At 34.8% G+C, this 11,056-nt stretch overlaps 2 protein-coding genes across 2 annotated transcripts; one reads left to right on the top strand and one right to left on the bottom strand.

Moving 5' to 3' along the window:
- Positions 1-951: 951 nt before the first annotated feature.
- LOC141616968 (peroxidase 27-like) lies at positions 952-4,820 on the bottom strand. The gene is made up of 5 exons (XM_074434137.1): positions 4,749-4,820; positions 2,824-2,955; positions 2,336-2,521; positions 2,032-2,197; positions 952-1,364 (listed from the first exon to the last, which is right to left on the bottom strand). Exons 1-5 carry the CDS (start codon positions 4,818-4,820, stop codon positions 952-954), a joined length of 969 nt encoding a protein of 322 aa, XP_074290238.1.
- A 1,911-nt stretch (positions 4,821-6,731) lies between these two features.
- LOC141623060 (pheophytinase, chloroplastic) lies at positions 6,732-11,056 on the top strand. The gene is made up of 7 exons (XM_074439101.1): positions 6,732-6,999; positions 7,192-7,293; positions 8,266-8,404; positions 8,717-8,887; positions 9,584-9,824; positions 10,381-10,472; positions 10,576-11,056. The coding sequence occupies exons 1-7, from the start codon at positions 6,891-6,893 to the stop codon at positions 10,856-10,858; spliced, it is 1,137 nt and encodes a 378-aa protein (XP_074295202.1). The 5' UTR covers positions 6,732-6,890; the 3' UTR covers positions 10,859-11,056.

The raw sequence follows: 11,056 nt of genomic DNA, 5'->3' as shown, positions 1-11,056 counted from the left end.
GCCAAGAAGTACTTGAACATACATTCTCCAATCTCTTACATTATGATTCTATGTTTTTCAATATAACTAATTGTTGATAGAATAAACGATTAAACACAAATATGGAAAATACTAACGCATACGGAAAAGAGTAGGCCTCTTGAGAGACGGTTTCTCAATAAATTTATTGAAAGATTATTTTATAATTTTAAGAAAAAGTGGCACTAAAGGGTAATAAAATAGGTACAAATCATGATTAAAGATAAAATGAGTACATTTATTATGTAAATAGGTACGAAATTATTATGTCACGACTAACAACAAAAAGGTCACGAAATACAAATAAAGGGGTACGGAAGACTGGTCTCTCCCAAGTTTTAGTGTACGGAAAAATGACAACTTAATAAGTTTAATAGATAGTAATTATAATGTATAACTAAATAACTAAATTAAATCGAATTGATCGAACCAAACCAAGTCGGTCAATATTATTTTCTTAGGCAAGCAACTAATTAATAATTCAATGGTTATTTTAGTAATTAGAATGACCATATGGTTAATTTGGACAATACTTTGATGAAATGGTTATTTTGACGAATATTTTGATAGAAATGGCTATTTTGGCGAAAGACTCAAATAATGTCTATAGATTTAGTTTATAAATCATGAAAGATGATACCATGCTCATAATCTAAGTTTGAATCACAACAACATCAATTACTCTTATAACTCTCTTTACACATCAGAATAACACCAATTAGTAATCATGATCACAAAAAGAAAGTCGAAAATTCTTCATTTTCAAATTTCATCATAGAATATACGGAGTAGATAGTAACAAACAAAAATCAATAAGACACCAGCACCTTTACATTATTATTGAATTCAAAAAGAAAGGTAAAAAAAAAATCAACTCCGATATTAACAACAAACAACATAAAAATGACAAAGTTGTTGAAATCACAAAGTCAATTAATTAACCCTTGAACAAACTTTCCTGATTTGACCAGCTGTACCAGTAAGAACCTCAATTCTACCCATATTAACCATGGAAACAGCAAAATCTTGGAAAAAACTATCAGCATTACCACTCTTGTGATCATTAACATACGTTTTAGTTTCTGAATCGTCAAGTAAAGCAGCATCAGACTGGAACAAACCCCTTTTTTTGCTCACTTGCAAGTAATATTTTTCGTCGAAAACTATAGAGCTTCCTGGATCCATTTGCACCAAATTGTCTGTACCATTTATCGTACACTTTTTCCTTAGTGCATTTACGTAGTTTGAATCCATGGTCGGGTCGAAGTCGCTGTTTCCTTTGCCAGTGAAGTTGTATAATCGGTTTTTGAAGGCTGCACAGTGACCTGTTCCTAATGTGTGAGCACCTGCACAAGTTGATGGTTTTGTTAACACTAGTCTATTACGTAAGGTGATCAAATGCAGGTCTGGTTAAAGACGAGTTTACTATTAATCGTCTTAATGGTGTAATACTCGGAATTTTTTGGCAAATTGGTGTTTATTAGCAAAATAATTAGGGAGTTGGGGTCGATTTGAAACTATTTTGACTTATGGTGTCCACGTCATCAGTTTTTATTTTTTTTTCCAGTTTTTATGGTAAGCCGCTAAGTTTCTTAGCGGCTTACAATTTTTTTCTTTTTTTTTTTTCTTTTTCTTTTTTTTTTTTTTGAAAAAAAAAAAAAGTGAATAGTAAAAAGCGCATAAGAAACCTAGCTTTTTACTATTCATTTTTTTTTCAAAACCGTCACCTTCTAACACCGATGACAAACTATTCTAAAAATGAATAACCACCAAAGCCGCTAAGAAAGTTAGCGGCTTCCTATTTCTCTATTTTTCATGTTTATGACATTTATTATCTAAAAAATGACAAAAAGACAAAGCCGCTAAGAAACTTAGCGGCTTTGCCTAAAAATTGGAAAAAAAATGAAACTGATGACGTGGACACCATAAGTCTAAATAGTTTCAAACCAACCCCAACTCCCTAATTATTTTACTTATAAACACCAATTTGCCAAAAAATTCTAATACTCGTACCTGATAAGACTGCAAGATCCTTGACACTAAGTCCTTTAGATTTGAAGCTTGTCTTCAAAGTACCAATGTCGGCAAAAGGTGATGGCAAATTGGGTATGGCATCACTCAATAATGAAATGTTACCATCTCGTCTTCCGGTTTCCACATTCCATGTTGATCCTCCAGTCTACAAAAAAAAAAAAAAAAAAGACATCGTAATCATATAGACATACTAATACTTGTAAACAAGCTAAGGCGATCGAATTATATTGAATTATGCATTGACGATATTAATTAGTTATTTATTCTTCATGAATATTATTACCTTAACGACGACGTCCCTCGCTACCAAAGCAACTATATCAGCACATGAAACAATTCCAGGACATTTTTTCTCCAATGCGGTCTTTACTTTGTCTATTATATCAAATCCTCTTAGAGATTTATTAGGAACTGCATCTTTCTCTGCTTGTTGGGTAGGAGAATTCAAGAGGACCGAAGCATCACAACCCTATAAACAATAATTAAAGACAATTAGGCTAGCTAGTCGTGATTATTCCATATACATAGAAATAAATAAATAATGCATACTCGATACTTATCATTTGTACGTGCTTACTAATAAAGTTAATCAACTGTTTCATGCATGCCTGCTATATATTTGTGCTTACTACAACATCAAATCATTTAATTTGTCGTTATTGTTGTTGTTATCTCGAGTGTTGGTAATAATTCATAATATGATTTAAAAAAAACACAAAGCTTATATATATACAATATACAGTGAATAAACTAAAAAGTAGAGTTACTAACCCTGACAAAACAATCATGGAAGAACAACCTAAGCAACGGACCAGAAAGTGTAGGCGCAACAGAAAGCGCGTCAGTGACAATTTTTGCTGTAATTTCTTCAGCTTGAGGGCATGAAGAGTCGTAAAACCCAACCTTTAGACAATTAGCTTGAGCATTAGCATAGCCAAAGCTAAAAACAACAAGAAGCAACAATATTTGTAAGGGATAAGTAGCCATATCTCACAATGTAAGCTAGATATACTACTAGAAGATGTGTAAGATAATTTGTTTTACAATAAGTTTATGAGTTATGACATAAAATATGAAGTTCTTATATAGTTGCTCAAGTTTTGAGGTTTGAAGATGCAGTTAAATATAGCCAACGATGTCGTTTGCATGCAGCCAAAATAGTGCGGTTTAAAATTGCATGTTTGTAGCTGTTTTTTTGGTTTGTACGTACGTATGCAATTATTGGATAAAATTAAAAAGTACATTGGTGTTAGTTATAGACTTAACTTATACAGTATGACTTTGGAAGCCAACGAAAGAGTTCGGCCAGGTAAGGTCCAAGTTTCTGAACATAAATTGATAATGTTGGCTTATTATACTCCTACTTGCATACTTGCATAGACATGTTCTTAACACTATAACGTAACTTTCCGAGAACAAGAGTTATTTTAAGTTGTAAGAACTTTCTTTTTTCCATTCGTGAGATTGGGGGTTCAATTTTTACCTTCAATATAATGTATTCAGTTGAACAAAAAAAAACGTAACTTAACTTTCTATTTTTAAATAAATGAAAATGAAAATTCAAACAAAATCTTGCAATACAAAATCCATCAATTCTTGTACAAAATAGGGAGTAATATTTTTTGAAAGTATTGGTTGATTATGTTTTTAATTAATACATGTCATATGCATCCCCTAAAAATGGGTGATTAACCTGATGCACATTGGTTTGTAGGCTATTAGTATAGTTGAGGTTTACCCAGTGTGCATCAAAGATAGCATATAGCGGTTGCGGGTTCCCTCGTCATAAAAAAAATAAGGACATATAGACAATTTCATTTTAGGTTTTGACTTTTTGAGTTGAAAAAGTCAAATTTACAACTAGGATTGTTGAATGGTCAAAATTAGTTGCATTTGGCATTTTTTCTTTTTTGCAATTGCATATGGTATTTAGATAACAAAACGTAAATAATTTGTCCATGTGGTTAAGAACGCTTTTAACAAAAAAAATGTCTATCAATGATCAACCCAACCAGTGGCGAGTCCAGGATTTTGATTTCGGTGTAGCAAAATATATATTCAAGGTAAAGCGTATAGATAATTAGTGTGAAAGTAGTAAATTTTGGTGTAGCAAATCACAAAATTCTAACCGAATTTTTCGCCTTTGGTGTAGCGGCTGCTACACCGAAGGCCTTAGTGGCCTCGCCCCTGAACCCAACCGGAACAAATTTGGAACAAACTTGCAAAAATATCAACCTAAACAACGCATTGAGCATGCATTTATGATCGAGTTGTGGGTCTGGATCATTTTTTAAATAACACTAGTTTAACATGTAAGATGTAACTAAAATGGTCTTAAATTTGAATTCATAATAAAAAAAGGCGGTACTGCTAAATTTATTCATCTAGCACTGAGTATATGCCTAACAAGTACTCCGTACTCCGTAAATGTTAAACATTTACTTTGTACAAGTTCAACAAGTGACAGATAAAATCAAACAAAATTATGATATAATTAAGTTTGCAAAGAAAATTTTGGATTTGTCACATAGTAGTAGTTACATGTGAGGCAGGGTGGAAGTAGATGATGATGATATAATTGGGGAATCCTGTGCGTTAGTTAGCTCTACTACTTGTCTACACTATACAATTATCGTACCTAGGTGACTATGAATCTCGTGTACAGCTATTGATTCACTACAATCCTACCATTATACCATTCCCTTAGAGTTGATCTCTCTTAACAATAAGATGAGATTTATGACTAATTTAACAAATAATGTGATCATTTTTGAAAAACAAGTTAGCATAAGCGGGAATACTGGCTGGATTATTGTGGTTATATTTGATCATAAAATGATAACAAAATACCGTCTTATTATTTCAGACTAAAATGACCCGTCTGAAACAAAAATTTATGATTCCATTAACATATGGAGTAATAACTTGAAAACAAAAAAGAAAGGAAAAAAAAAAGACCATCTGATAGAGGGCCCAAATCAGTGGCCCAATGCGGCAATGCCTATGTATATAGGAGTATAAGCCAACACACCATTAAATGGTAGTTCAATCTTCAATCCAAAGTTAGTAGCCCAAGTGCATAGCCTATAGAGGGCCCAAATCAATGGCCCAAAACTCATTATCAAAGCCATTAAATGGAAAGTCGCTAGTCGTTTGATCAAGAAATTTCGACTTCATAACCTATAGGGGGCCCAAATTAATGGCCCAATACCTATTTCAGTTTGTAAGAATCAAGGTTAGATAGGGTCGAATTGAGTCATTTTGGATCCGGGTCATTTTTCGGTTTGTTTTTATCAAGTTACTTAGGATAATAGTTAATGAGTAATAATAAAAATTAGGAATGATTAACTTCTCGTTACCAGTTCTTAGTTCGGGTGTCGCGTCAAGTATAACTGTATAAGTCAGGTTATTCAGTATTGGGCTAGTCAGATCTGTTAAATTTTGTCAAGCCTTATTCTTTTCAGCTGAAAAAAGCTGAATCGAATTTAATGGAGCTAAACTGAACTTAGTGAAACTGAACTGAAATGAAGTAAGAGTTGGTGACTTGGTGTATAACTAAAGAGTTGGAGGGTACAAGTGGACTTTCCTGAAAAGTAGGGGTACAAGTGGGATTATCCCATACTAGAGGGACACAAGTGAGAAGTTCCCTAATTTAGCCCCGTTCTTTTTGACTGACAAGAGCTGAACTGAACTGGACTAAATGGAATTCAACTGAACTGATATAAGAGTTAATTTGTGAAGAGATGAGTTGAACTGAACTGAGCTTGAAGTGAACCAAAATCCGAAAGAACAATGTCTTTGCCAGAGATGAGCAAATCTGAACTGAATGAAACTGAATTAAAATGAGATAAAATCAAGTCTAAAAAACATGGATTAAGCAATTTGTCAATCTATCTATATATAATAATAAAAACACAAACTAAACATTTAACTTTTTGCCACATTAACATTTACCACTTATTCACTCATTTACCCTCCACCTCATCAACAACACATTCCTTTTTAAAAAAAAAAAAGAATAAAGAAAAAACCTCAAAGCAATAACTATTCATCATCCCTCATATTCATTACCCATTTTATAAAGAAAAACTCATCAAGCAACAACTCTTGACCCATTTACTTGTGTAATGCGACATTTAACAAGATTATTATAAAACGGTTATTTTAGTAATTGTCTTTATTCATTACCTTTTTTATGCAATCGAAGCAAAACATTTTGCGAATACTTACTATTTCATATAGAGTTCTTTTTATGTGGTTAAATAAGAAGTCTTTGAAATAGAATGCATAATGACAAAAATATGAAAATTACGTGTATTGCACGGGTAGCAAAATTAGTTATAAATTAGAAATAAGTAAATTTTGCTTAGTGATTATACACAATAGCGAATTCAGAGAAAAATTTCTTTTTGGGGTCCTGATTAATATTTAAAATCTATATACACATAAAAAGGTTATAAATTTATTTTTTTTAGCTTAAAAATTAGACAAAATACGCAAAAAAAAATTTCCGTTTCCGATATCCGCACACCCCGGAATGTTGTTAGTAGATCCGCCGCTAATTACACATCTTCATACGATAAATAACTAAATTTTTGTAGTCAAAAGTTTTTAATTTTTATTTTTGGACGAAAAATAAAATCTGAAACAAAAATGGCATCAATCGTTTACAATTGGCCACGCCAGTAGCTTAAGAACTTGAGCACTCAGTCTCAAACACACACTGTCTTCTTCTGCTATTCTCCACAGAAAATAACTCACCTTCTTGATTACTTATTGAAACAACCTACTTAATTAACTTGTAATTATTGCATTTCTCTAGGAATTATTTCAAAGTAATGTCTTGTTCAATTTGCCTTACATCCTCTAATCCTGCATTCAAAACCCAACTTGCGCTTCTTAATTCCAAGGGATTTATATCTCCTGCTAGATTGTGTCTTCCTGCAGGTAATTTTCCATCTCTAAAATTGCGGGGTACGGAGGTTCGGATGTACACAGTCTTATAATTAATTTGTGTACCACTAATTATAACGGGTTTGGTTAGTTAAGTTGGTTTGAACCTAAAATATATGAAAGGTGAGATCTTTATTTATTTTTATGTTGAAATGATTAATTTTTTTTTGTGGGTCAAAATTGAAGGGAGAAAAGGTGAAATTGGTAGAAGAGGAATTGCATTAGGAGGAATTGTTGCTGCAGGAATTTCAGCTATGGAATCATCCATTGCTACTAAACCTGTTCCTGGTAACTGTTTTTATTGTCATTTATGTTTGTTGAGATGAAGTGCAACTCTAGAGAGTAATAGGAGTAACATATTGGTATATAATCGATGCTCGGTTCGTGTTTTCTCGTTTCTTGTTGGGCGAAGACCATCTCAACCGAAACCTTAAGGTTATGGTTGAGGTCCAAGCAACGGTTCTTATACCTTAACACGGCCCCTCATTCGAATGCCCTTCGGACTTGAATAGTGGATAATGCATAAGCCCTCCCATACCATGCTCTGAATTCTGAAATTCCACTTGTGAAAATTTGGAGGCCCCCAAGATTCGAACTTGGGACCAGGCTCTGATACGGTGATACAATGTAAGGTAGAGAGGAGGGAGAAGGAAAACTGTGACTCTGACGGTGGGACTGTGAGGGTGGATAGGGTGAGCGGAAGCGAGAGATATTTTATAGGTTTTTCATCGTTTTAACTCAGATTGACAGTTTCAAATGATAATTGATGTTTGCCAAACCCAAATCATTTTTAGACTATGGCTTTGTTGTCTAAATGCGCGTAGAATGAATGTAGTGGAGTGTAGGCAAATTTAATTTGGAGAGTCAGCTCTTCAGCTGAATTCGGCTTTACTGAACTGAAAACTCTTGGTTTAGTTTTAGTCTAAGTGATTAAGCAGCTTAGTAGAGTATATTGTTGATGATCAGCAGTACGAATGTGATATACTTGTGAGTGATGAAGTTTCACTAACTATCTGATAGATGAACCAACTCAACTATTATAAATATTTCTATTACGCTCCCTCACTCAAATGCCCGTTGGGCTTGAAAAGTGGTTAGTTGTGCACCGGCTCCTTCGTACCGTGTGCTGGGTTTCCACTTCGAGTTTTTGAGGGGTTTTGAGGTTGCCAGGATTTGAACCCGTGACCTTCGGTCACAGTGGCTCTGATACCATGATAGATGAACCAACTCAACTATTATAAATATTCCTATTACTATCAGGCTTGGAAAGACTGCCATTCAAATCGGAAGGATACAATTTTTGGACATGGAGAGATCGCAAAATACATTACGTGGAGCAAGGAGAGGGGCCTCCAATCGTGCTTATCCATGGTTTTGGTGCTTCTGCATTCCATTGGAGGTATCCTTTACGTTTCTGATAATGAGTATATGAATAGCCAGGGTGCATTTTCGGTTTTCCAGCTAAAAATTTACTCATAAGTCATGATCATAAACATCTACTAATACGGAACCTAATCTACTCCCCTTTGTTCGAGCTATTTCCGTCTTCCGACACAATCCTAAATTCCCTGACAAATTTTGAGGAATGTAGTGGCCTGAATGTACGGAGTAGTATTCTATAGTACGTTTGAACAAAGCCTTCTCAGTTCTGATTCTTTGTTTGTATATGCAACAGCAGTAGGGCTTAAAGTCTTTTCTTTTCTAAGTGTAGGTACAACATACCCGAGTTAGCTAAAAGTTACAAGGTCTATGCAATAGACTTGCTGGGTTTCGGATGGAGTGAGAAGGCGATCATTGATTACGATGCTATTGTTTGGAGGGACCAAGTGGTGGATTTTCTCAATGAAATAGTTAAAGAACCTGCCGTTGTAGTGGGGAACAGGTAAGCCGTAAGCCACTATTCTATGTAGATATATGTCATTTGTGCATTTATCACTAATTTCATTCTCAGTAATATCCTCTTCTACTCAATTGTTGTGGGCATAATAGTTACGATGGGTTGAGTTTCATGCATTGTGTGGCATACTTTGGTCATAAACTCACTATTTCTCTCTGCTGTTCGTATGGAGACCGAGGCTAAACTTGCGTAAATACGGGTGATAATTCATGCAAATGTTTTTTAACAGATTATCTTCTACATTAATTTGACTTTTCACTTTCGGATTCATGCCCGTGTTACTGGCTTGACAAAAGTAGAGGAAGTGAGGGTGTGTAAATCATTTTGTACTTTGTAGAAGTTCTATTGATTATAGGATTTATGTCCTAAAAACCTCTCTTAGTCACTTTCGAGCGCTTCGAGTATTTTGATTAGAGTTATATATCTTTTTTAATGATGTGTCCTTTATCTCACTTGGGGTTAGTTCATCTGTCTCAATACTCTCAACCAACAACTGATTCTTGACAAGTTGGACAGTTGGATGGATATATGTACCCATGTTAGTCACAGGTACTCGAGTAGCAAGTTTCTCATGTCGGATATCTAACAAAGTGATGCGTTAAAGTGTCTTAATTGTATACTATAGGAATTTCTGTACTCTAAATAATAACTCTAATAGTCTAATGCATGCTCCTTCTGCAGTCTTGGAGGCTTTACTGCACTGGCAGTAGCAGCAAGCATACCTGAAAAAGTAGTCGGACTGGTGTTATTAAACTCCGCTGGACAGTTTGGAGATCCAAATGCCAAGTCTGATGAATCTCAAGCTAACTTTTTGCAGCAGCTCATAGTAAAGCCTCTTAAGGAGGCTTTCCAGCGCGTGGTTCTCGGGTTTTTATTCTGGCAGTCAAAACAACCAGCTCGAGTTGAGTCGGTTCTTAAAAGCGTGAGTTTCTAGCATCCTGAATTCCAACTCAATTTGTCTTTTGATCTTTAAGAAACCAATATATTGAAAAGAAAGGATATCACTCCTTCACATAAGCACACGTTTGTCGTTTCTGCTTACACACTAAATGCAAATTATTAGACTACCGTACCTTGAAAAAAAATTATTAGACCATCTTTATCCTTAAGACTTAACAATTTGGGATCCCTCATACATACCACTCATCAAACTCTCTAAAGTAGTATGTGGGGAAAATTTCGGATCCACTTTTCTCACTCACAGTTAATGCTCAAAAGTCTAAAGCAGAGTCTTGAAAACGCAGGACCCTAACTCAGAAATCAGAATCATGGAAAGCCTCTAAGTTTATCTTTGGTAGAAGTAGTTGGTACTGACCAATTCTCATTTTGGTCTGAGCATAAAGCGCGGTATCTCGAACTGCAATAAAACCAGCATTAATCTTGGGGATACTTTCATCATATCAGGATAACAGATAGTCATCATATTTGTTCATTTTTCTGAACTAAAGAAGTTGACATGAGATTGCTTTCTCCCTCAGGTGTATATAAACAATTCCAATGTGGATGAATATCTGGTGGACTCCATAACTCAACCAGCATCAGACCCAAATGCTGGAGAGGTTTATTACAGGTATACCCTCTATGCATTCCTACTGTAAACTGTCGCATTCCTTTGATTTTGAGCATTCTGTCTGAGGTTAATGACAATCAATTTTTGATTTTCTACCCGGCAGATTGATGTCGCGTTTCATGACAAACCAGAGCAAGTACACACTTAACAGCCTTTTAAGCAAGATGTCGTGTCCTTTACTACTACTCTGGGGTGACCTTGACCCATGGGTCGGACCAACCAAGGCCGTTAAAATTAAGGAGTTTTACCCAAATACTACAGTTGTGAACCTTCAAGCTGGTCATTGCCCCCACGATGAAGTCCCGGACCTTGTTAACACAGCTTTATTAGATTGGTTGTCCAATTTGAACCTTAAAGCTTCTTTGCCAAATACCGTAAATATCTAGTGAAGATTTTGTAATCAAAGACTGCCGATTAGATTGTATATTCCGGGTGCCAATTAGCAGCAGCCCTTATGATCCAATTACTCTTCAAACTGTAATGTTCACTTGATCACTTCTACACTTCCGCCTTACACAAAGCTGTATATCTTGTTTTGATATTCCATACTTGAGTGCAATTTTTCTTGTTTTTGCCAATTAGTT

This window comes from Silene latifolia, chromosome X (assembly GCF_048544455.1).
Source record: "Silene latifolia isolate original U9 population chromosome X, ASM4854445v1, whole genome shotgun sequence".
Lineage (NCBI taxonomy): Eukaryota > Viridiplantae > Streptophyta > Magnoliopsida > Caryophyllales > Caryophyllaceae > Silene > Silene latifolia.
This window is presented reverse-complemented; position numbering and strand designations above follow the sequence as displayed.